The sequence below is a fragment of the Triplophysa rosa genome, linkage group LG12 (assembly GCF_024868665.1).
Source record: "Triplophysa rosa linkage group LG12, Trosa_1v2, whole genome shotgun sequence".
Classification (NCBI taxonomy): domain Eukaryota; kingdom Metazoa; phylum Chordata; class Actinopteri; order Cypriniformes; family Nemacheilidae; genus Triplophysa; species Triplophysa rosa.
In genome coordinates, this window is record NC_079901.1 from 13,648,906 (window position 1) to 13,675,523 (window position 26,618).

Here is a 26,618-nt window from a genome sequence, read left to right on the forward strand (position 1 = left end):
AATGGTCTGAAACAGTTTGTAATAAACTGAGAAAGATAACAGTGTTTTCTTTTTATCAGATGATGTATTGCGTTGTAATGCATACAGTATATCATGTCTGCTACTGCATGACGTGCTACATTTTGACTAACAAGTGTTTGCTAACTTTAAAATCGCATATGCTTCCAAAAAAAGATATGTCAAAGAAGGGAATTTGCAAAGAGAATACACTTCACTGAAGCAATTGATTATACACAATTACAAATTCTTAAAAAATGTACTTTCTAGACAGTTATCAGTGCAAACTGTATGATTAGAAGAGGAAAAGAAACTTTGTCTGTGCATTAGTGAAGTTGTATTAAGCTTAACTATTTTCCAAAGAGCATCTACTTCCTTTTAGATTTTATTTGTTAAACTGATGATTTTGTTTTTAATAGAGCTATTGCTTTGACATGCAATGTGTTTAATGGATCCTAGTATTGTGTTGGTCCCAGGTGGCGTAGAGGGGGCGGGTGGGCAGACAGTTGCTGGGAGCAGGACAACAATGTGCTTGGGCTTGCAGGTGGAGAAAGTTCCTCATCAGAGCTCAAGAACGCTCCTGTTGTTGTTCTGCTGGATCACAAGAAACTTGGACATTAAAGGGTGGTTTGACGCACAGAGCCTAAGACTAGTCTTAAACTAAATACATGTTAAAACTGTCTAAACCCAAAAACAGCTTGCACTGACATATATTATAATATATCAGTGCCATTGTTTTGTCTCAAAATGCAGACAAGTAATGTTTTAAGTTTAATATTTTACACACAAGTAAGGCATGTTTGTAAAACTGACTTAAATGTCTGCCTATAGGCCTAGTCCAGGCTTAATCTAATCACTGTCTGGGAAACCACCCCAAAACCTGAAATTATGTCATGATTTACTAAACCTTAAGTTTTTCCCAAACCTGTACAAATTTCTTTGTTCTGTTGAACAGAGAAAACAAAGATATTTGGAAGAATGTTAGCAACTGAGATTTCTTGGTCACTGGGTCCATTACAATGGTTGTCACAGGTCCCCCAGAACTGTGTTTCCCTAAATTCTTCAAAATATTTTCTTTTGTGTTCAAAAGAACAAGAAAATTATACAATAATACTTTCTGATGTGGTAGCCAGTGGTGCCTCAGTTGCTAACATTCTTCCAAATATATTTTTAGGGGGTCAACCAAACAAAAAATTATACAGGTTTGTAACAAATTGTGTGAGTAATTCATGAAAGAGTTTTCATTTTTGGGTGAACTATTCCTTTAAATTAACAAAAGTGCAGTAACTGGTCCCCAGTTAGTCTAGCACAGTTTTTTATATTTTAAACAAATCAAATAGAAATAAGTGTTAGTATTAATAGGTCAGGTGTTGACAAAAAAGACTAGCTGTTTCTTGAAAAAGACAGAGACGATAAGAATTTGATCTGAAAATCAAAGCAAATAAAATGATGAAAGTTAAGGTCTGAGATAATTTTTTCTTATGTTTGTAACCTGTCCAACAGATGGCAGCATGGAACCAAAGAAAAAATAACTAATGGGGCTTTGATTTTTAGAGAGAAAATAGGGCAGCATGTTGTTCACCTCTCATGCATATAAAAAAAATTAGAGATGTTTTTCCTACCCTTGACAGCTAGTTGCAGCTCTGTCCCTCTGACGGCGGTTCTTAAACCAGTTGCTGACTTGTGTAGATGTGAGACCAGTAGCTGCTGCTAAATCACGTTTCTCTCGTGGTGAAGGGTATGGCTTTCTGCAGTACCACTCTCTCAGCACACTGCGGGACTTTTCCTGGAACCAGACAAAGCAGAAGATGCAACAAAAAGTTCAGGAAAGTAAAATACATCGTGAGAGATTATACACAAATCTAAAAAGGGGTTAATATGGGATAAATGCAAGGTCAGACTGAAATTCAGTGAGCATTTACGGTAAATACATTAAAGTGATTTTTTCACCCAAAAATGAAAATTCTGTCATCATTTACTCACCTTCTTGTCATTTCAAACCTGTATGACTTTCTTACGCAGAACACAAAAGACGATATTTTGAAGAAAGTTTGTAACCGAACAGCACTGGACCCCATTCACTTCTATTGTATGAACAGAAAACCAATGCAAGTGAATGGGGGCCAGTTAACAACATTCTTCAAAATATCTTCTTTTGTGTTCTGCGGAAGAAAGAACGTAAAGGTTTGAGATGACAAGAGGGTGAGTAAATCATGACAGGATTTTAGTTTATGGGTAAGCTATCACTAAGTTAACTGTGTTAAAGTATAAGAGTAGAGTATCTTCGTACCTTGAAGCAATAGCTGGTCTCCTCTCCATCCCAGATTGTACGAGGAAGAGGGAACTTACGTCGGATGCGGTACTTTCCCACAGCCCCAAGAGGGCGGCCCCGATGCATTTCAGCCTCCATGTAGTGCGCCCGGAGCCAGAGCTGCTGGAGGAGAGGGTGACTGCGAAGAGAAAACACGTTCCCCTCCAGCAAGGCGTACAGCTCTGCAAAACGGCAGTGGTGGAAGGCGACAGCGGCCCGCGCCTTCAGCATGCTCTCCTGGCTCTGTGGCATCCCCAGACACATGGTGGAGGATGCGGGAGGCAGTGAGCACAAGAATGAGGTTAAGCGGTCCATACTTCCACTCTGAAGCAGAACTTCACATACACACGCCACCTGCTCTGGAGAAAAGCCCATTGACATGATCGGACCAAGAATGGTGGAATGTCCAATCTGAGTTGGTCTGCAAAAGTTGGAAATAGAAAGACGCTGAAATCCTATGAAGGGATCCGGGTGGTAACTAAGGCCAGTTTCAAGGCAAAGCCAATGACCATGAGACGGCAAGATGAAGCTTCTTCCCGGCAGTTTCTTTTATGATTTGAAGTTTTATGGACTCTAAAGTGCCTTCTGATGAGATGCGTGTATGCTGTAGAATCTTTCAGGTGAGGGAGATTTCACAAAGTCCTTATTGTTCTTTGGGGATGTGTTAGCCAGTAATGGTAGCAGATGAGTGTATCACCTTTTTTGTTTTAGCAGGCTTTACCTTCTCTAGCCACAAAGACCCGCCCAGGCAACTCGGTACATGCAGGTAACCGGAGAGCATGGGGGTTATAAAAACACAGAGATGCACCAACACACAGGCGCATGCCTCTCAACCTAAGTCTTGTTTGTATTTGTATCAATTACCTAGAAAAACGTCAGGTGCACAATAGAGCGTATTTAAATATGAAGGCAATCTAATTTCTTAATCAAATCACGGTGCCAGCATTTTGTTAGCAGATTTGGTTTGTACTGACAGTATATATATATATATTCAAGCTTGGACAAAATAATATGAAGACCCATTGTTAAGGGATTAATATTAACTGTGGAGGAAAAATATTGCGGTTATCTTTTGTCACTATGTGGTGTCTAGGTCGCATGCCAAAGTAATAGATGGAAGAATAGTACAACATTCCATTAGAGAAGATGTGAAGAAAGATATTTGGAAGAATGTTTGTAACCAAACATTTCTTGGCCACCAAAAGTGGCCTAGAACTGCTTGCTTTCCAACGTTCTTCAAAATATGTTCTTTCGTGTTCAACAGAATAAAGAAATTTATAAAGCAAGTTCTCCTACTATGGTGGTGACCAAGAACTGTTTGGTTACAAACTACAAACATTCTTCCAAATATCTTTTTCCATGTTCATCAGAAGAAAGAAATTTATACAGATTTGGAACAACTTGAGGGTGAGAAAATTAAGACACAGTATTGAAATAAATATATATTATATATATACTGTATAAGTTTCAGTCACATTGTTTTGAAACCTCTTTTACTGTAGGTACATTTCAGACAAAGATCAGTCAGATTACATTACATACGTTGTTTATTGCATGTCACAATAAAATGGAATATAAAAAATAAAATAACTATGAGAAATACAAAACACACCTGAATAAAAAGAGATGTTTAAAATAACAAAAAACAAAAGCCTCCCTTTACTACATGAAATGACAAAAAATGTCTTTGGTTTAATCAGCTGCATATTTCGTGTACATAAGTGTACTGGATGTCTGAAGTATTAAGAACAAAAAAGACAAGTGATCAGAACAATGAAAACACTAAACACTAAAATATTACATAGTCATCACTACATTCTGGAAAAGAAATAGCAATCCTCAGACACAAACATTATGTTATACAAAAACAAACACACATTCCCTTTACTTTCCAAAACAATGTCCAGGTGCTTGAAAGGAATATTTTTTGGCAAGTCAATGATACTAGTCCTATGTAACATAAATGTGTAATACAAACTCTTTAATTGAAAAACGGATGAAACGAAAATCATTGATAGATGCTGCTCAATGCAAAATGGAGAGTAAACCTTAGGATAGAAAAAGTAACAGCTTGAATGTTGTCATAGAACGACCCCAAAATGATTGATGCATGCATTAAATATTGTTTAAAAAATCAAAATAAGAAGACAAAGGATATTTAAGGTTAGAGTTGACACAAGCAAACTGAGCTGTGTACCATGGATACATGCCAAAATCTCATACGCTTTTTATGTCAATATGACCCAAAACCTTGTATTTACAGTTGAATGGCCTAACCTTTAAATAATAGCACCACATTTTGTGGGACAAGAAAAAGATAAAATGCTTCATGAATAAAATGTGCAAAACAAACAGAGCTGTGCTCTGCTTTGAGCAAATATGGTGGTGACAATAATGAAAATAACCAGAGTCATGTTATACATACAAGTATTTGTGTTTTCTTCTGTGTGGAAAAATCACATGGGTAGAATTCCACTTGATTAGAATCAAGACGAGAAAAAGACAAATGACAGTCATAGCTATATGTAATTCTACAAATAAAATTATTTAAAATATAAAATAGATCACAAAGAACAAAAAATTCACTGTATATGTACATGCTAGATTGTAGTGTAAGAAATAGCTGTTTTCAACAAGAAACAAGAAAATAGACACATCTTAGGGTTAAGCTTTATAACCCTCAGTTCAGTTATCATGTGGATCCGTTGTTGCATAGAAAACTATTATAGCAGTACTTCAATTCCCTTCAAACAAAATACACATCACCACAGTAATGAGCTGGAATGCTTGGGAGACCTTTTTTAATGGACACCAACATCACCTGGCCTTGTCAATACCTATCTCATATCAAAATAAAAGTATGCCATACACATCATCATTATTCAGAATTTACTCTCTATAAAAATGTACATATGAAAAATAAAATAACAAACAGTAAGAGTGCTTTATGTGAATGTATTTAAGTTTTATGAACGATTTCTTAAGAGAGATCAGATTGAAGATCAGAGATTTTTGATTGAAAAACTGTTCATTTGCTTCCAAATTTATGAAGGTTCTGCATTAACGGTCTGCTCCACCAGCTCACATGTAACACTTACCTAAACCAATTCGATATTCGAAGACAAAACACTATTTGAAAAATCCCTGTTTTAGGCAGTGATGTAGTAAATTCAATGCGGTAGCCACAGTCACATGAGGTGTAGTTTCGCTTTTCATTTTCATCACTTACAAAAAGCACCTATGTTTTTTTCTGGACTCTTTCTGTCCAAGAAGTCAGTTCTGTGATCATAGAATGCATGTACCTCTATTAAAATATCACTTTGTTATTATTGTTTATAATACAAGTACTGCTCAAAGTTTTTTAAACAATAGAAATTTGAGAAGTAATGCAAAATACGTAACCCACACAACATGAGGTTTTATATGCCAATCACTCCCAGATTGAACCATCTTATCAGGTAGTTATATAGGCCCTTTTGACATTTCTCAAGCTCTGCGTTTCATCACAACAGACCGAACATAGAGACACAATCTTTGATGTCATTTTTCTAGAGGTGACTATCGGTTACATGTCCTCTGTGACAACTCATAACAGTGCCATTTGAAACCTCCATATTATCATGCCCTTGCTGAATTCTGTTTTCACAACCAAATTCAAAATATATGACAGACAATTATTTGTTCAACAAAGCCTAGGACGTTTTTACAACATCCTAGTTATCAGGTTGAATACTTTCACTGTTTAATCCTCAACCTATGCAATGCTTAGTAGGGAAATTCACAAACCTTTGAGGTCATCAATCTTATCCCATTTCTCATCATAGTTGATTGCAACTCTTGAAGGCAGAGATTTAACACTGTTCAACTGGCAGGCTGTCAACACGACAGGTAATTACAAAACCAACTCATCATCCACAGGGACAGACTGGAGTTGTGTAAGAATTTTGGAGTCCCCATCCATGTCCTCTAAATCATCCAGTTGAGAATGTCTTTCCACATCCTCGCCCGGAGGAGGAGTGCCCAACAGGAGAGACTCTCCACCCGGTAGGACCAACAAAGCGGGGTCCTCCGGTAGATCCCCTTTCCCACGCATGTCAAATAATGTCAGGCCAGCAGAGGAGGACAGAGGCACCGGGCTCCAGACTGGCTGTGAGAGGTGAGTGCCAGTTGCCACGCCACTACAGATTGGACTGAGGGGGAGCATACTATCAGGGCTGAGGGTCTGGTGGGATTGTAGGACGCCTGTAGGGGTGGGAGTACTAGAGGAGTCTGGAGTGTTAGGAGAAGCTCCTGGGGTGGGGTTGGCAATGGTCCCTGGCTCAGGGCTGCAGTAAAGTGTAGAGGAACCAATAAATCCCAAAGGAGACGACTGTAGTGAATTTGAAGTTTGAGCAGTGAATGAAGGCACTGGTGGATTTTCAAGTGGAGGTACGATAGAGGTTAGATCAATGGCGCTTGAAACTGTGTTTTCTAGGACAGACTTGACAGGCATGGTAGTGAACTGGATGCCAGTTGGGATAGTAAGGATGAGTTTACCATTCTGAAGACTTAGAATGGGGCTGCCTCCTAATCCACCTGCTAATAGGAAGTTGCCTGAAAGCAGAATGAAAAAATCTTGTTAAAAAAAAAATTGTAAATCAATGCAAACAGTATGTTACTATCAACTGCCTTACCTGGAGACGCTGAAGGCAGTTGGATAACCCCAGAATTCAGCAGCTGAACACCAGGGATGGAAGCAGTAGGGACACTCTGAGGAGGACCTATTGGGCTAAGGCGTATCGGCCCCTGGGCAACACTTAATCCTGCTCCAGACCCAGATGTCAGAATCTGGAACACGCCTCCTGGGGATGGGATTGAAAGAGACGGTGCCGCTGGGACCACCTGAGGGAAAGAGAATGTTCCAGTGGGAGTTCCTGCGATGGATGACACAGGCATAAACTGAGGCAGTGACAGGGGGACCAGCTGAGGCTGGCCTGTGTCTTTGGGCTGGGAAATGGGCACAACTTGAGTTGGAGAGGAGATGGGAATCACCGGTGTTCCCATAGAGTTCTGTGAGATCGTGGCTGAAGTAGTCTAGTCTCCTAGCTGACCCGCAAGTCCTTGTGCAAGTTGGCTATCGGCCAGTTGGGAGAGGGATAAAGCTGTACTGGTGCTTAGTGTGTTGGAGCTGTTTGGGGGCTGAGCTTGAGCAAGTCTGGGACCAATGTGCAAGGTCTGTGTTGGAAACTGAGGAATGTGACATTGGGGTAGCTGTGGATTGAGAGGGGAGACCGGTACAAGTTGGGGACATGAAGACAGGGTGGCCCCAGGTGGGTGTTGCATTAGTTGGGACACTGGAATGCCTTGTATAGATGGTACAACCTGGGGTAAAGACAGCACCTGAGGGCTGGAGCTGCAGGAGGGGGCCAGGGCCTCAGTCTTTGCAAATACAACAATCTCTGGTGGTTGTGTGGGATGTAGTGGCACCAAGGGACTAGAGATGACTGAGTTTGCGGAGCCAGCTGTTGACGTAGAAACACTATTTTGGGTCAAGACCACTGAAGGAAAAGACATTGAAGAGATAACCGAAGTGGAGATGGTGGACGTGGACATAGAGTTTGTAGGCACTGAGTGGGTATTGTCTAGATTCTTTAAGGCCTCCGGAAGAGAGATGAAATCCAGTGGAGAAACACTGCTGCTGGCTGTTTTTGCCTCTTCACTGATAGAGAGAGGTATTGTGTTTGTTAAACTGGCATGTGGACTCAGCACCATATTGGGTGGGCTGCTTTGGACATCCATGTCATTGAACCTACGTTCGTCTTTGGTGATCATTTGTGCCCCATTAAGTAGCAATGGTGCGTTTGCTGTAACAGGACTTAGAGTGACTGTGTGACCATCGCTTAGTGTCAACCCATTGATGATGACCCCGGTTCCTGCCCCTGAGAGTATAGGGCTCCCATTGAGCAGCAGTGGGTGAGAACTTGTGAGGAATCCCCCTGTGCTATTGAGAATAAGCTGACCACCAGTACTGCCAGGAGCTCCGGTGAAAGATAAAAGAGGTGCAGTGGAGTTGCCTGTCTCTTGAGCAGGTTTGTCAGTTATGTCCTCCAGATCTCCTTTGCTTGCTTCATCTTCTGTGCTGTGGTTCCCATCAGATTCACTAGAAGAAGAAACAGAAACATTAAATTTCATCAGATAGTCCTAAAAACCCACCTGGGGTGCCTATTATTTATTTACAATCCCTTACAAATCTTTCTTCATATTCTTAGTTGAAGGAAAACTTAGGTTAATAACAAACTAGCCCAAGTAAAGCACAATGCCTAACAATAGGCCGGTGAATATTTTAGATTAGCAAACACTAATCACTATATTCAGATAAAAATGTTTACAACATACATGAGATGATGTGGAACAAAATAGCATAACTAATTAACAAACGAATGATTGGCTACTGGCAAGAAGCTTTTTCAGTTGTTCAAATGAATAAAATGTGCTGCATGAGCTTTATAAATATAAGTGGCATATGTGGATGGAAACTTGCGTTTTATTCAATTGACTAGAGGTGAACTGACCCTGGACTGAACCTGGTTTCTCTAACCTCATGGAGTTTTGGTTCCTTTCCCACTGTCGCTGGCTTGCTTAGTTGGGGTTTAAACAACATTTAATATTCAGCTAAATTGCTGGTATGACTTTACTGACACTATTGGATAAAAACAAATGATTTGAGCTGGACATTGACACTATGGCTCTGCACAGCTGCTTTATACTTGATCACAATTGTTTCTGCTAATTGATACCAGTAAATGCTAATTATTATAATTCACAATAGCATTACGAACACTATATTTACTTTTTTAATAAACAAGAAACAATATGTCTATTCAAAATGTATTTTGAAAAAAAAAAAAACAAGCTACTAAGATCCTTGTTTCGTTTCAGTATAACTTGTCAAATATTTGAACATATTCAGTTGTTCCTGTACGTACCCCAAAAAGTAACTCCATTATTCAACTAAAACCAATCTCCTGAGATGAATAAAGTCCACTCATAAAATTCGAAAGTTGCGATTAAGTGTGAATCAACGCATTTAAAATAGGGCTGTCACAATATCAGATTTTGATTTTATTGTTATCATGGCCTAAAAAATTCACAGTAACTGTGTTATTCTGTTTTTCTTTTTTTTTATTTTACAAATAATGCTATCTGTTAAATCACCTTTAGTTTTGTTTATAGTGCGTTTTCTCCTTTTTTGACACAAATCACCCTTGATATGCAAGTGTAGGGATTAAAGAATTTGCAACTATTGTGTCTTAAAGTGATAGTTCACCAAAAAATACAAATTCTGTCATCATTTACCCCCCCCAATGTAATTTTTTTCTTCCACAGAACACACAAGAAGATATTTTGAAAAATGTTGTCAACTGGACCCCATTTACTTGCAATGGTTTTGCGTCCATAAAATAGAAGTCAAAGGGGTCCAGTGCTGTTCGGTTACCAACTTTCTTCAAAATATTTCTTTTGTGATCTGCGGAAGAAAGTCTTAAGGGTTTGAAATTGAACGAGGGTGAGTAAATAACAACAGAATTTGCATTTTTGGGTGAACTATCACTTTAAGGCAAAACAAGAAATGGGTGATGAATTGTTTATATTATTGTATGTATAGAATTAACATGATATTATTGATAATCGTGGGTTTTAATATCACAGTTTTTTGTTAATACCAGTATATTGTGACAACCCTAATTTGGAACCCTGGAACATATGGGGTTTGCTTATGTGAACATTTAAACCATAATGTATTTAAAAAATGTTTGCAGTTAGCAAGATATCAAATCTAAAACAAATAATGCTTGACCATTTGTGAGAACTAAACTTGACTTACCTTGCCATTTTTGATGTTTCAGACTTATTAGGTCTTGGTTTTAAACAGTATCTCATTTCTTCATTTTGGAGAAGAATTCATAAAATTTACTAAAAATGTTTTTATATTTTTATTTCTTTTTCATTTAGTCTCACCATGGTGGTTTAACGGCTCATGATCTACAGAGATAGACATTGTGGTGCAGGATTTCAGGAAACTGGAGCCACTCTTGTCGCCCCTATCTCACATTTCACAACAAAGCAACATGCTTTCGGAGACCTTGTCATTTGGACTTGTCAAACACTTCATCAAACTGGCAGATGGGAACAATGATGATGACAGACAACAAATATTTGTAAACTTTCTTTCATATACGTATGACCTTACACACACACAAACACAAAATGTCCCCAGTAATTTAGCATCCCTGTGAAACAGGACAAGTGTAACACTGCAAAAACATATATTATTGTAGCACACAAGGCCCTAATGAGGGAACAACAAGAAACAATGTAACATTCAATGAGAAACATTGTAACAGTCCGAATGACCCTGTTTACTTCTCTTTTCAAGCTTTATTTTGCTTCAATTTTTTTGTTTACAACCTTTCCCTCGGTGTAAACCACACATATGTGCTAAACAATAGAGGGTTGTTTGTCGAATTTGCTCTGGAATGTTTCTCCGAGGCCTGAGAAAAATCACTAGGCTCTTAATCTGAAAGTATATTCACACTGTCAATATGAAAGAAATTCAGTGCATTTACCTTTTGCTGTTGGTACCAGACGGGGTTCGGTCTCTCTGTCGGCGATTCTTAAACCAGTTGCTCACTTGAGTCAAAGAAAGTCCGGTGGCTTTGGCTAAATTCTTCTTCTCGTCCGGAGTGGGATACCTGTTGATCTTGTAGCACTCCTTCAGAGCGTTCCGCGACCTCTCCTTGAAGCAGTACACCGTCTCCTCTCCGTCCCAAATGGTTTTTGGCAGAGGGAACTTTTTTCGGAGTCGATATTTGTCCACGGCGCCTAGACTGCGACCCCGGGACCTCTCAGCCTCCTTGTAGCGCGCTTTTAAGTAGAGGTCTTGAAGGAACCCATGGTTACTCGGGTGAAAGTCGTGACTGTCCAGTATGGCATACAACTCTTTGAACTCGTCCCTGTGAAAAGCCACCAAAGCCCGGGCCTTCAGCAGGGTCTCATTGCCACGTAGCATTTCGGCCGATGGAGGGATGGTGGAGAGAAATCTCCACAGGCGATCCACATTGCCCGCTTGCAGGAGCGCCTCGCACAGACACGCGACTTGATCGGTGGAAAAACTGAGCGCCGAGTTCTGGAAGCTTTGCAGCAGTTGTTCCGAAACTTCGTCCGGATCCGTCTCCTCTTTAACTTTGGCTTCATCTTCCGTGGACTCCTTTGCACCGTTTTCCGTTTGTTCTGTGGACTCCAAAGACAAGGAAGCCATTTTTATTTTAACTTTTTTCCTTTAAGTTCCTCCTCCCTCCCCTTCTTTCTCTCTCTCCCATTCTCCCCGTAGGCGAGTGCCTGCTACAGACTGAGGCGTGTGTCACGCCCCTGCATTTCGTCAACCTCCCCCATCTAAACATCCACCGCAGGCCTGCTGCATACAGTATCAATCTTACCGCTTTACGATACTTGTAAAATCACACGCTTTACATTGAGGAGCATACAATAAAAGCATTGCATTGTTTGTTCTGTGTGTGTGTGTTATGTATGCATACACCTAATTTAATACGCACTTGATTTAATTTTATGAACAAATGACAGAAATATTGTTTTACACGTTATTCTCTTTTCACCCCATCCAGAAACATGTGCATAATGCATGTATAATTAGTTATGTCAGTTTATACATAGGCCTACGGTTCAAGAGGCATTTTGTTCTCACTTTAGTGACATATTTGAAGTGGTGTTTAATATTTTATTAAATATTCGATTGTAGTTAGACCTATTTTAGTTTGTCAACGAGAGAATTAAACTAAAAGTGAAAAATAGAGATAGGCAGTGTGTATGTTCATGGTTTACTGTGAGTGCCAAATAAAGTACATTTAGAATCGTGTCAGGACATTTGCATAAAAACTAGAAACTTAGTATTATTGCGTCTATGTGATGTGTCCTTAATACTGTATACTAGTGAAACCAACGTGTGTGTTTTTAATGAAATCTAAACATGCAGAAAGGTTTCGTTAGGAGAAAATGTTGACTAATGGTTACTTTAAAATAAAAAGTAACCAATAGTCAGTGGAAAGTCTTCGTAATCACAGGAGCACCAGTGTGTGTGCGTGTGCGTGTGTGTTTTGCATGCTTGATGGAAAGGGAGAACAAGGGATTTTATGTGAAAGAGGACACGCACACCTGGAAACAGAAAGACAGAATGAGATGAGACAGAGTTCAGTACCTCCATGTCATTCCTTTGCAAGTATGTAAACTGAGTTTTCAGGAAAGCAGGCTGTATCCTACCACCCCCATCCCGCAACTTTAAGTCCTGTAGTTTAGTCCATTACCCTCACCCTTTTATCTTCGGGTTTTGTGCGTGCGCACACTTGCCTTCGAACACGGTAAATCATCTTAGTTAAGTGATCGAACAGAAATGTTTTTCTAAGCTTTTTTAACAAAGTTTTATTTTAAACCTTATAATGTGCTGCAAGATAATAAATTCAATGATTGCTTTGAGAAGCACAACCTAATATTTGTTTTTAGATTTTATATACATTACCTAAAAATATAAATATTCAAGGAGATGAGCCTGCGTGTGGTGTTTAGCAGATGCTGGAGATGCTGGAGTTGTTTTATAATGTATTTAGTTTAATTTATGCGTTTCTAAATCTCGAGCACCATCGTGCGGTACACATTCAGAAATGCAGGCATAAGTATTTCTTGAGCAGTTTTGGGAGCGGCCCGTTCCAACAACGCAAACAATGATTGGATAATCAACGTATCACTAAATAGTCTGATTGGACAGTGTAGTTTTCTCCCGCCCGCAAAAAGATTAAAAGATGATTATTATTGGTTGACCTCAGGGTCCCGCCCAATAGCCAATTTCTATTGGCTCAGAGGTGAATATGGGTGGGCAGAATCTTCCAGAATCTACTGGTGTGGTTTTTGACGGAAGTTCTTTTTGCCCGATCTTTTCGGTTTTTATTCTGAACGCGGAACCTGAAAGTAGCGGATCACATTAAACGGACGAAAGCTGAAAGAGCAAACAGTTGACTGAATTAACTAAAGAGGTGAATAAAGTTAAAGTCTTCTCACGTGAGTTCATCTTACAATTGATTAGTCTTAGCAACCAGCTAGATATTAAACCTTTAGTGAATTGTAACGTTAGATTTCTGTCTTTAGAAATAAGATAAGACAATATTACATATGCATGTTGTTGTGTAAATACACCAATTTCAACATTTGATTTTCAGCGGTTTGACTAGAGTCATAGTTTGATCAGCCGCTTTGCTTAGTAACGGGAAGATGGAGGCGAGTGTCACAGTCATCACCAACCCGACTGTCTCCGTGCGGGTCACCAGCACCGTCAGCTCATTCGAGTCCAACCGGAGATTCAACCGAGGCATCACGATCGCAGAGTTTAAGGTGCAGCAAATCAGAGCATTCTTCATGTGTCACCAGTGTGATTCAGCCCATTAAGTTTTACATAAGTGCCACAAGTACTTTTCTGTATGCTGATTTTAAAATCCATTTAGTAAATAAATTATTAGTAAGCACACTGCCATACTACTCATGTCTTGCTTCTGAAATTCCAAGTTGCCAAATTCAGTGCGAACATACATGCATACATAATAAATGCAGTATACAGATGCATTCCGTACAGTGCAGAAATATTTGAGACATTTGTGAACCTTTGTGTGGCATGGATAAGATTTTGAGCATGTTTTCTTAAGATATAGCTAAATGCAGATGCATTTCAGTATAAAAATTGCATTTTTTGGCAGTTGTGGTTCTCTGATCTATGATTCTTGTCAAATATAATGCATTTTTCTTTTAAAGAGTAAACTGGAGCTGATTGTGGGTACCCCAGCAGCCTATATGGATCTTGAGTTATTCAATACTTCAGACAGGTTTTTACAGAAGCTTGAGAACAATGATGCCCTGCTTGGCTCCTATCCTGTAGATGATGACTGCAGAATACACGTGGGTTCTGTATGATACTCTTCGACACACAAAGCAAACGATGCAACAAAATAAGAACATTTTGATTGCAATACATTCTTCAGTCAAAATGTAAATGTATCATGTAGATGGATATTTAAAAATAAACCTGTTTTGATGCATTGATAATGTATTCGTTTTATTTGTAGGTGACAGACTGCAGTGGAACACAAAGTGGGGAGTTCACAGATATATCCAAAGTGGATAAATTTGAGATTTCGGATGACGCCTACGAAAAAAGAACAGGTACATACAACAACATGTTTATGATTTTTTTACCTAACAGCTACTTTAAATATATATATTTTTTGTGAGCATTTATACAAGAACGCACTCTATGACAGTATGGACCTTAAATGGATAAAACGGTTTATTCAATATGTGAATGAAGATATAATGTATAATTTGTTTGTTAGTGTCAACACACAAAATCCAGCATAAATAGCCCAAAATTGTCTTTTTGTCTTTTACCAGAAGGAATGTCACTGTCCACTACAAAATGTTAGAAAAGCAAAGGTCTTACTTTCCAGTTTCACTTGTCAGATTCGGTGCGGAACTTCAAGAAGAATATGAAGTTGGGTCGATTTAATGAGGAAAACGTGGCTATGCAAGAAGAGATTCTGGCTAAGAAAGAAGAGGAAGAGAAGGCAGCCGCTGAAGCCATTGCAGTTGGTAACCGCTGTAAAATTCAAATTGCCGGGCAACCCACCAAGATTGGCACTGTAATGTATGTGGGTAAGCTTACCCCCATTTTCATACCACACCTCTCAGATTAAAGCTTGTTTTTTTGCTGTTTGCATGACCTGATTTAGAGGCCATCCACACGGAGGCCACACGCTTGGATGTAACGCGTATTGGCATTTCGTCCAGATGGATCCAACGTTTTGGAGCCTGTAACCGCTTTAATCACATCCACTGCTCTGATTTACCACACAGATCTGAATGATATGTGACATTGAGAAATATTTATTTTAAATTTAAACCACTTTTGGTAGTGTGCACAACAATACACCATATTGCCCTGTCGTGACTTGGGCTCTGATTTATTGCATTGTTTACAGGTACAACAGATTTCAAGCCAGGCTGTTGGGTAGGTGTGAAATATGATGAGCCACTTGGGAAGAATGATGGAAGGTAAGTGCAAGAACAAGTTATTTTTGCTTATGCATAGGACCAGGATCTAACTAATGCTTCATATACAACTGTTTGTCTTGATTTAGTGTGAATGGCAAACAATACTTTGAGTGTCAACCAAAATATGGCGCCTTCGTGAAGCCGCTCTCAGTATCCGTGGGAGACTTCCCTGAAGAGGACTATGGTTTGGATGAGATGTAAGACTCACCCGTCAGTCAAGGCATCGAAGAAGTTCTTTAAGAAGTTTGACTCCATGCAGTGAGAAATTGCTGCAGTAGTTAAAGGTTTTACATCGTCAATGCAGTTTATTTTACACTGGTCTGGAAAAGATATATAATGCCTTTAATTTCCTGAAGTCAAACTCAAGCAATGATATGAAACAACCTGCTGGTATGGTGACTGGAAGTTACTAGCACGGTACATGTGAAAACCTTAATCAGAATAATGGACACATATCAGCTAGATAAAAAACAGTTGGGTTCTTTGAAGCATTCGCTGTATTTTGATTGTAAATTGTTAAATTTCAGCCACATTTTCTTTAAACAAAACCAATTAACCACAACAACACAAACTGTTCTTCACATTCTGAACACACTGTATCTTGTTAACATCATCTTTGAACTAATGAAAACTACTGTAATACACTAAAGCTAATGTAATACACTCCTACATACAGTGTATTACATTGTCATCCATCATTATTATGACCGTGTTTAGGGTCTCAGTCCTTTATTCTGTTAGACATGTTAGCAGTTAGCACACTGAGTCATGTAAATGGAGAATGTTGTGGCCTCGGTTTTTCTTAGTTTTGTGTTTTCAGTGTGAATGAGCCTTGCGGGTGAACACAGGCACGTAAGCATTTTGATGCATGTAGAATTCATGATCTTGGTTTCAAATAAATAAATGTGCCAACTTTGGACAGCTCTTGAACTGCCTTAATTTGACAGCAAAAAATGCAGTCCATATTGCACTGTAAGACACACAGTACATACCTTGACTTAACATAGATTCATGTCAAATCTGCAAAACAATGCAATGTAAAAGTCAAAATGTTTGACACTAGACCGGGAACAAACAGTAGAAAGGTAGAAAATAGTTGCCTAGTGTTTTTTTTTTGGGTTGGTCACAATACAGACCTTTACTCCGAACAGACCTTTAAAGGCATTTTTGTGTTTTAGTCTGACATTTCCATATACACTCAAACCATTGTGTATTGGTAAAGTTTTATTTGCTCTTTAGTCACTGTGATTTTTTTTCCCCATAAACAAAATAAACATGGTCGACTTTTGTAAATGTATTGCGTTCTGTTTTTCGAGTTTAGCTTTGCAAAAATAAATACAAAATGAAAAAAAGTTTGTCTCGCTTGTGCCGAATAAAAACATGACATGGTAACTGGCTGGCATGCAGTTCTTAAGGAAACGCATAAAACATACCCTTAACCAAAACTGATCATTACGTCCGCTTTTGTTGCCATACCCATCATTACAGCTGGATACGAATGTTTATTTTCTCTTAAGAATATGCTTTTAACACATTTTTTCCGGTTAAAGAACATTTAAAGCCATAACATGCTTTTAATATGGATAGTGTAAAAATGTGGGAGTGAAACATTGTCAGGGTTGGGCTTGACCTCTTCGGATGACACAATTAAACGTTGGCACAGAAGAAGCAAACCCTATTGTTTATTTGTCTAGATACAATACATTATGTAATATACAGTCGTGGCCAAAAGTTTTGAGAATGACACAAATATTAATTTTCAGTCTACTGCTTCAGTGATTTTTATATGTTTTTGTCAGATGTTACTATGGTATAATTACAAGGCTTTTATTGACAATTACATTAAGTTTACGCAAAGACTCAATATTTACTGTGTTGACCCTTCTTTTTCAAGACCTCTGCAATCCGCCCGGGCATGCTGTCAATCAACTTCTGGCCCACAGCCTCACTGATGGCAGCCCATTCTTGCATAATCAATGATTGGAGTTTGCCAGAATTTGTAGGTTTTTGTTTGTCCACTCTTCAGGATTGACCACAAGTTCTCGATGGGATTAAGGTCTGGGGAATTTCCTGGCCATGGACCCAAAATGTTGATGTTTTAGTCCCCGAGCCACTTAGTTATTACTTTTGCCTTATGGCAAGGTGCTCCATAATGCTGGAAAAGGCATTGTTCATCACCAAACTGTTCTTGGATGGTTGGGAGAAGTTGCACTCTGAGGACGTTTTTGTACCATTCTTGGTTCATGGCTGTGTTCTTAGACAAAATTGTGAGTGAGCCCACTCCCTTGGCTGAGAAGCAACCCCACACATGAATGGTCTCAGGATGCTTTACTGTTGGCATGACACAGGACTGATAGCACTCACCTTTTCTTCTCCGGACAATGATTTTTCCGGATGCCCCAAACAATCGGGAAAGGGGGTTCATCAGAGAAAATGACTTTACCCCAGTCCTCAGCAGTCCAATACCTGTCTGTACCTATTGCAGAATATCAGTCTGTCCTTGATGTTTTTCCTAGAGAAAAGTGGCTTCTTTGCAGCCCTTCTTGACACCTGGCCATCCTCAAAAAGTCTTGGCCTCACTGTGCGTGCAGATGCACTCACACCTGCCTGCTGCCATTCCTGAGCAAGCTCTGCACTGGTGGTGCCCCGATCTCACAGCTGAATCAACTGTAGAAGACGATCCTGGCGCTTGCTGGACTTTCTTGGGCGCCCTGAAGCCTTCTTCACAACAATTGAACCTCTCTCCTTGAAGTTTCTGATGATCCGATAAATGGTTGATGTAGGTGGATCTTACTAGCAGCAATAGCCTTGCCTGTGAATCCCTTTTTGTGCAACGCAATGATGACTGCACGCGTTTCCTTGCAGGTAACCATGGTTAACAGAGGAAGAACAATGATTTCCAGCACCACCCTCCTTTTAAAGCTTCCAGTCTGTTATTCTAATTCAATCAGCATTACAGAGTGATCTCCAGCCTTGTCCCCGTCAACACTCTCACCTGTGTTAACCAGAGAATCACTGAAGTGATGTCAGCTGGGCTTTTTGTGCTAGGGCTGAAATGGAAGTTCATTTTCATGGCAAAGAGGGACTTCACAATAAAATTCAATTCATCTGATCACTCTTCATAACATTCTGGAGTATATGCAATTCGCCATCATAAAAACTGAGGCAGCAGACTTTGTGAAAATGAATAGTTGTGTCATTCTCAAAACTTTCGGCCACGGCTGTACTGTACGTTTCATTAAAAATGCATAAACTGATTAATAGACAGTATTTACCAAAGTATATACTTTATTCCAGGCCAATTTAAAGTAATATGTAAAGAGATACAATGTAACAGAACATAAGGTTCTAAGGTACATGCACATACATTGATTAAAAAAAAAGAGATCATAATAAATGGATTTAAATTCATTCTGGGTGCATTTAAAGAACTCTAAATACCAATCCATTAACTTGTGTGATTAGTACTACCACTACACAAAAAGTAAACAGTTACTATATATTCTGAACAGTTTCACACTAAGCAAGCATAAAATCATGTTTAAGTGAAATACACATTTGACACAATGTTCTTTTAACGTGCAATACCAGCACTGTACCAACAGTTCATAAAACATTTTGTTGCATTGCTCTCAGACACGTTTTCCCACCAGTCTGCCATCAATACTATGTTTGCAAAAATAGATATTTCTTTTAGCTTGTCTTTTTTCCTTTATTTTCTCTAGAATGTCTAAATTTGATCAAAATTTGACCATAACATTTTTCATACTGAGGCAATTGAGTTATAGACCTTGATGGTGTATTCACCCCAACAGACCACAGAATATCATAATCATAAATCTTCACCTTTAAAAAAATACATGTAAAATACATTGAGGATATGGGCCAGTTGAGCTAACATTGTAGTGTAAAGGTCTTGTAAACATGAGGAAATATTCATTTGTACTGTATGCAAATCATCAAACCGACAAGTCCCTGTAGTGTTCGACTACTGTGAAATAATGTAAACCATGTAACAAAAAGGCCGTTCTAGGTAACCTGTTCATAGTGTCTTTAGTTATAACAGCATACGAGGATCTGTCAAATCATGCTTCATTAGAAATACCCTCACAAAATCATTTAGACCATTTCCCATTAGCTTATGCCTTATGTGTACACAAAAGTATGATAAATTACGTTCATTGCCCTTTCATTTCAAGAGAATACAATCGATTAAAAACAGTCTTTGGAAGCCTCGTTGAGAAAAATCCTGGCAGAAATCATAACTGATTGCTTCCTTGAAGTCTATCATTCACATCCAGTTACCAAATCATGTTCACGCTAACAGCTACCCCTCAAGACATGCTCATCTAGCCATCTAAAACTTATCAGAACCTTCCATCCTGCCCCATATCTGTCTCAGCAACAACCTCAACTGACACTGATCTCATATGAGAGATGCTTGTTTAAAGGCTACGTTTTTAAGAGTTGATCAAAGTGCCCTTTAATTTTGTTCCGTGTTTTTTGCTGAGATATTGTCACTAAAAACAATACGCAAGAACATATACTAAAATCATAAGCTAAAAATAGATATCGGCTTTAAAAAAAAAACTTCCACCTAATGATCATCTGTGATTACAATGAAGCAGAAATGATAGTCAATCTATTCAGTGTCTTCTGTAAAATGTTGTACTAAAAGGCAGCTCTTTTAACGTCGGTTAAAACAAAAGCAAAAAGAAAATTGTTCTTTGATCACATACGAATGCCATTACCCTCAAGAAAAAGATTCAGGCTTAAATAAAACTGACACATAGAGACTAGGGTTCTTAAAAATAAACCCAACTTCCAGACATAATTTCATTTTCATAAAACCTTTCAAGAAATACTTTGATTAATGAAACAAGTAAAAACAAAGTGTTTGATCTATGATAAATGAATGTAAAATGACAGGATCTTTTCTCTGAGAAACACGACTGAAGGCACTTGATTAGATACAAGTTTCTAGTGTAATATTGCTGGCACAGCCAAGCAGCAGTATTTGTTTTATCAAAGCGACACGTTGAAACCTTTCGATTTGAACCTTTCAATCATTAAACCGCAAATCCGACAACGACGACCTCCTCATGAACGTTTTTTTGGTTTCTCTGACTCGCACGTGCGAGCCGGGATCAAGGTTGTGGTGAGACGCACTTTACAGTCACAGGAGGATGTGGTGGTCGATTTAAGGGTTTGTTGGCTCGGTTCGCACGTCGAGGAGTTCACGAGGGTAAAGGACACGAATTCGTCTCCATCAGACACACAATGACAGGTCGTCGTATAGCACTGCCATGATACGGATTTGGGTGAATACTTGTCTGTTCATGGCCCAGCCTTGAGGATGCAGACACAAAAAAGGCGCACGAAATAAAACGCACAAAGGACGTAAGGTCTGCTTTCAAATCCGGCCAAAGGTAGTGAAAGGAAGATAAGAAAAGGAAATAAAAAATAAATGTCCAGGTGAAATGTCTTTTCTTTTCAACTCGAGGCATCTACACATCCTTCACAGATTGGACTAGGCAGCAGTTCAGCATGTTGGAAAAGGCGGCGTAGTGCTGGCTTCAGATGCTCTATAACCAGGTCAGAAAGTTTTCCTTGTCAATCTTGGTAGCCGCGAGCACGGACTCCATGTCGTTGAGGATGTCAGAGCTCAAGGCTTCCTGGAGGCTGGGCATCAGCTCTTCACCCTCTACTGCCATGCTCTCGCCTTCCAGGGTGCCCAGGTCCACATCTGTGCCCGGGATGGCATCCAGGTAGTCAGGGAAACGGCTGGGCTGTGTTGCCATGGAGACAGGACCAAGGCTATCGCCTAAGAGCGAGAGATTTGACTGGTCAGTTTTTCATACATCTACATTCAAGTGTCTCATGATAGTGTGCGTGCCATTTTGTGAAGCGCTGTACCTGTTTCCATCTCATCCACACTGTTGAGGAAGTCGTCTGGGGTGCGGGGGACGCTGTAACTGCTCATGCTCAGGCCGCTGTCTGTGCTCTCATCTCTGGAGTGATATGTCCCGCTGCAAAGAGAATTGACAACATTAATTTTGATTATGCCAAGACACAGCATATCATCATTGTCCATGAGAAATCTTGCATCTCCAAAATCGCTACTTTTTAGGAAATACACTGTATTATTTTTAATAATCATTTATGAAAAAAGTCAAGAAATCTGGATATAAAAGGCTTCTTTTCTGGAGGTGTTTAAAATGAACCAAGGATGCATTTGCAAGAGAAACAGCAAGCTTTTATCAACACAATGCCTGAATTCTATGAATAATAAGCATAGGACACTGCACAATATCCATAATATTATTTTATGTTATTGTATTATTTTGAATTCCTAACTATTCTCCTATGTGCAAAACAGTAATAATAATACATAAAAACTGAAGTGAGTTTTTTTTCTTGTATTGTTGGCAGTGCCCTGCTTTGAACGGCCTTTGAGAGTCACTGTAAAAGGTGTTGTTTTGCTGGTGGTCTGAGAAAAGCTCTCTATAAATAGCAGCCAGCCAGTTGAGCACAGTGAGTTGGAATAAAGAGGCCAGAGGACATGCTACAGTGAAGGAAAATACAGCACGTTTCTTTTAATTAAGAGAATGAACTGTGCCTTCAGTACATGAGAGTTGCTGGATGAATGAGCTCTTTGTAAGCACAGCGGGAGGGAGGCAGCCTTGTCTAAGACCACATGTTCTCATGGGCTGCCTTGTTATTCACATCAAACCCTTATCTGCTCATAATGTAGGAGGAGAGCGTCTACAGTCATTGACTGACACTGGGTGGTGCAATTCTCTCAAAAGCAACTTTACCATGATGACAACACTGAGACATCTGTCCACCAGAGGTCACAGATGAGCACCATACAACAACAGAAGGATTGGCCTTTAACTGGTAATTACAACCATGTGCAAAGTAAAAGTGAATTTTTTTCTCCTTTTATCGTGTTTGTTGTGTTTAAAGGTTTGTGTATGGATGTCTCTCTTACCTGTTCAAGAAAGGGTCAGAGCTGTTGGTGGTCATGTTGCGGGCGTCTTGGCCCATGCCAGGTGAGGACACGGGGTTCTGGGTGCCCCCATCCTGCTCCATGCTGATAGGAAGCTGGTTTCTCAGCGCGAGCTCCTGTACAAAGAATTTGAAGTGTCACGGTGAGAAAATTATTTCGGTTTGTTTAATGAAGCGGTCACAATGGGTTTTCTTAAGTTTTGATTGCAATGAAAGCATAGACTATATTGATCTTTTTTTTTGGAGTCGTTCCAAGTACGACGATGAGAGCAAGCGCATATTTCCATTGAAGAAAAAGGACAGAACAAACTATACTGGTTTGACTCTGAACCCACGCACACGTGCACAAAACCCTACGTGAAAGAAACTTCACCTACAAGTTTGACTTAAGTTTCCTGTATCACCTTCTTTAGGGAAATGAAAGCCCTGCCCATCCAACAAGTCCTGAGTGACTCATCTAGTTATCATTTGTCAAAGGATTGTGCAATATTGTCTGTAAACATCCTCGATTATTTTACAACCTCGGCTCAAACGGGCGGTTCGCAGAGACTCGCACATTATCTAGCAGAGGTGTGGGTTTATTGCCTGTCATTTATGGGAGAGCTGAGGGTCAGGTCTTCGTTTTTATGACGGACTTCCTATGACCAATTGAAACTGACACAGCCGCCGCTGTTGATTAACAGATAACAAGACAATAAGAAAAGTTCGTCTGATTTGATTTTCCCTAAACCCAAAAGAACACCAAAAAACTGTCCGGTTCTTGTCATCATGACACTGTCAATAAACGTGACCTTGTGCCAATAATCAAAAGTCTGGCAAAACAACTGGCACAATTAAAAACGGTACACTGCAAACAGAAATACATCTCACAAACATTAGCTTTAAGTACACTGGGTTCAGACTCGGTGCGCTCGTCGAGCATGTGAGGACTGAATGTTCTGACAGGTGTGCGTCTGACCTGTGGTCTCTGTCGAAGGAGCTCCTGCTTGAGTCTCAGTCACTCTTTCTCCATCTGGATCTGCTGCAGTCTGATCTGGTTATTTCCACCCATCACTCCGCTCTGTGGGCTGGTGGGCAACTGGGAGCCTTGCTTTACCGGAGCACTCTGAGAAATCCGCTGCTGGTTCATAGCTATTAGGACACAGAAGAAATCACTGTTAGTGTGCTTCGTTGCTATCTAATGTCTGCCAATTAAAATCAAGCTTTATTTATTTATTTTTGTCAAACGATTATTCGTGAATGATCTCATTCAGATTAAAAGTTTGTGTTTACATAATATATGTCCCGTGTACTTTGCATATTAATTTTGTATTTATAAACACATATACATATGCATGCATTTATTTTTAAGAAAATGTTTAAGAAAAATATAAAAATGAATAAACATTTACATATAATTTAAATCATTGGTAAATCTAAATAAATACATGTACATATTTCCTAAATATGTATACATGTATGTGTATGGTCTTACAAACACAAAATTATTATGCACAATACACGGACGTATATTATGTAAACACAAATGTTTAATCTTAATTTAATCTGGATGCGATTAATCTAAGATTACGTTTTTACTGCCCTGCCATCTATGGATGCAAGCTATTCAAAAGTAAAACTATAGATTTTCGAGATAAAAAACTATATTAAGAAAAAAATTAAGTAAAAAGTATGTGGATGGTTAAAAACATCTTTTAGAAGTATCAACTGAATGAAAAGTTCCTCACGGGGGTAGAAATATTACAGTCCAGCATTATGTTTAACAAACAGTAGTTTCTAACACATAACTGTGGTGAAAATTCTAGAAAAAGTTCATTTTGTTAAATGTGTGAGCATTAAAATGTTATATAACATATATATTTTTTAGAAAATAATGGCAGATTAATAACAGACCACACATAACGGATCAATAAAAGATCTAAATATCCAAATTGCAAAAGTAAAGGTCTATGAAACGCAAACGTCACACGTTCAATCCCACAGAACGCACATACTCATAAAAATGTGTAATTTAAATGAACCGCCACTCAAGTTTCAATAAAAGCGTCTGCAAAATGCATAAATGTTAAACATCAGTAAGGGTGTAGCAGCATGATGATAAACCCAAAGAAAAGAGCTTAAGAATGCAAGTGAAGGGAATCATGCGTATCGCCACAGACTCGAATAAAAGAAACAAATGTTAGAGACTGCTGGAGGCGGGGTGTTACAGTAATTGAGCCAATGAAAACTGCTGTTTACATATGCACTGGGGCCACCAGTGACAACAAAGCTGCGATGGTGCCGCGTTGTCATGCGCGAGGGAGCCCCGTCTTTCCCGCTTATCCTCATCACCATTCAATCACAGTGTGTTTACTCTACCTCAGGCCTGAATGAGTCTCTGCTCTCCTCTCACCATGGGAATCAGATCAGACACTCACCACGCCTCTCTCTCTCCGCAACCACCCTCCCCCACACTGCCCGAGGCGTGGAAGAGTGTGTGGGAATGTATACGAGTGCTAGTGGGGGAGTGTGTGTTTGTTTCTATTTAAGACCCTTATCTTGCATAGATATGGGTCTATTGAAGCCAAATGACAGATCTGGTAGAGAAGTAATGGCTGAACTCTGGGTAGAAGTGACCGGTTGATACAGGCTGATATGTAGCAGCAGGATTTGTTGCGTCTTGCGTCTCAACCCTCATGACCTACTCCATGATTTCTACTTCAAAACTACCAGAAAACTAACAGCGACCGTCACGTCTGGATTTCCTCGACTAGTCTGTACACTGCAAAAAATGACTTTCTTACTTAAGCCCATTGCCCATTGAGTCCGAAATTTGCGTCCGAAATTTCCGCACGTTAAAAAATGAATACGACCTCACGTTGTGTCAATCACATTTACACACTGCCTCCGATATTTTCGTCCGTCATAAAAAAATCGGACCGGGTTCGATTTTCTGCGTTTTTCGCATCCGTCAAGCATTTTGAGTGGCCTTTTTTAACAATTCAGAGACACCGTTCAAACGAGAGCCAAATACGAAAAAACGCATACGAAAATTTCGGACTGTATGTGCAAAGACCTTAAGTCTTTTTTCTACAAAATGTCTACAATATGAATCAAGAAGCATTTTCTTGATGAGCAAACTGACCTAAGAAAATAAGTCTTGTTTTTAGTCAAAAAAATATGAAAATTCAGTGAATTTGTGCTTAAAACAAGCAAAAAAATCTGCCAATGGGGTCAGAAAAACAATCTTGAATTGAGTGACTGAGAAAAAGGTCAACCTTAATTCAAGATTATTTTTCTTACCCCATTGGCAGATTTTTTTGCTTGTTTTAAGCACAAATTCAATGAAATTTCATATTTTTTTACTAAAAACGACTTATTTTCTTAGGTCATTTTGCTCATCAAGAAAATACATTTTGATTCAAGAATTTGTAGACATTTTTAATGGAAAACAAGAAAAAAAGACTAAGTAAGAAAGTCATTTTTTGCAGTGTATTTTTGACTGTTGGAGAATCTCGCTTGGGAAACTCCACACCACAGCAAAAGAACACATAAACAAACAAAAAAATCTTAAGTATTGCAGAACTGCAGGTTCATGCCATGGATGTGTTCTCTCTTGAACCATCAGGTGGAGAAGGAAATGTGCCAGAGGAATACAAATAAAGAGATAAAGAACACATTGACGTAGTTTGCCCTGTTGTCTTTACCCCCACTGCCGTTGGAACATGAGCATCCAGCAATAACAGTCTTTATCAGACCACCTCACAACTCTGCCAGCCGGCAGCGCTTCACCAGTCTTTGCAGTGTGTTGGGAAACTTCTAGGAGTGCTCTCAGAAGACCCTGCGCCATGAACCCGAAGACTTTGTCAATATTTGCAGGCTGACGATTTAACACGTTTGTTCTCTGAAACACGCTTGGCTGATTTTCCAGCTAGTAGATAAGCTCGGAGGAGACAAGGAAGGTGAGTTAATCGGAGTCTGAAAGAAAAGCTGCTCTATCCTATCATACACAAACCTCAGCAGGTCACACAAAAGAAAGCAGCGCTGTCGGAAGCTGGTGTGAGGAGATTCAGCTGTCTGACTAGGAAACCAGCTAAAAGAAAGATGGCAGTCATATCACTTGTGGAAACACATGACTGTATTACAAAAAAACAAGATAATTGGAGAGTTAGCTCAT

At 39.3% G+C, this 26,618-nt stretch overlaps 4 protein-coding genes across 6 annotated transcripts in view; 1 reads left to right on the plus strand and 3 right to left on the minus strand.

The window, feature by feature from the left end:
* Positions 1–151: 151 nt before the first annotated feature.
* Positions 152–3,582, minus strand: six9 (SIX homeobox 9). 2 transcript variants are annotated; one of them, XM_057348583.1, is made up of 3 exons: positions 2,288–3,582; positions 1,620–1,783; positions 152–591 (listed from the first exon to the last, which is right to left on the minus strand). In XM_057348583.1, the coding sequence occupies exons 1-3, from the start codon at positions 2,687–2,689 to the stop codon at positions 453–455; spliced, it is 705 nt and encodes a 234-aa protein (XP_057204566.1). In that variant the 5' UTR covers positions 2,690–3,582; the 3' UTR covers positions 152–452. The 2 variants fall into 2 exon arrangements, with proteins under 2 accessions (XP_057204566.1, XP_057204567.1); XM_057348584.1 differs by having other exon boundaries at positions 152–588; positions 2,288–3,574.
* Positions 3,583–3,773: 191 nt separating this feature from the next.
* On the minus strand, positions 3,774–11,656 carry six5 (SIX homeobox 5). Its single transcript, XM_057348620.1, is given in 3 exon segments — positions 3,774–6,901; positions 6,982–8,447; positions 10,912–11,656. Coding segments are annotated over 3 exon segments (2,859 nt in total). The 5' UTR covers positions 11,604–11,656; the 3' UTR covers positions 3,774–6,200.
* Positions 11,657–13,229: 1,573 nt separating this feature from the next.
* Positions 13,230–16,744, plus strand: tbcb (tubulin folding cofactor B). 2 transcript variants are annotated; one of them, XM_057347812.1, is made up of 7 exons: positions 13,230–13,411; positions 13,570–13,741; positions 14,156–14,299; positions 14,467–14,563; positions 14,861–15,052; positions 15,379–15,451; positions 15,538–16,744. In XM_057347812.1, the coding sequence occupies exons 2-7, from the start codon at positions 13,622–13,624 to the stop codon at positions 15,650–15,652; spliced, it is 741 nt and encodes a 246-aa protein (XP_057203795.1). In that variant the 5' UTR covers positions 13,230–13,411; positions 13,570–13,621; the 3' UTR covers positions 15,653–16,744. The 2 variants fall into 2 exon arrangements, with proteins under 2 accessions (XP_057203795.1, XP_057203793.1); XM_057347810.1 differs by having other exon boundaries at positions 13,230–13,386.
* A 277-nt stretch (positions 16,745–17,021) lies between these two features.
* yap1 (Yes1 associated transcriptional regulator) overlaps positions 17,022–26,618 on the minus strand; it is a 30,289-nt gene continuing 20,692 nt past the window's right edge. The window contains 4 exon segments of the mRNA XM_057347809.1: positions 17,022–21,275; positions 21,368–21,480; positions 22,446–22,579; positions 23,421–23,593. Of these exon segments, the coding sequence (XP_057203792.1) occupies positions 21,037–21,275; positions 21,368–21,480; positions 22,446–22,579; positions 23,421–23,593 (659 nt within the window). The 3' untranslated portion in view covers positions 17,022–21,036.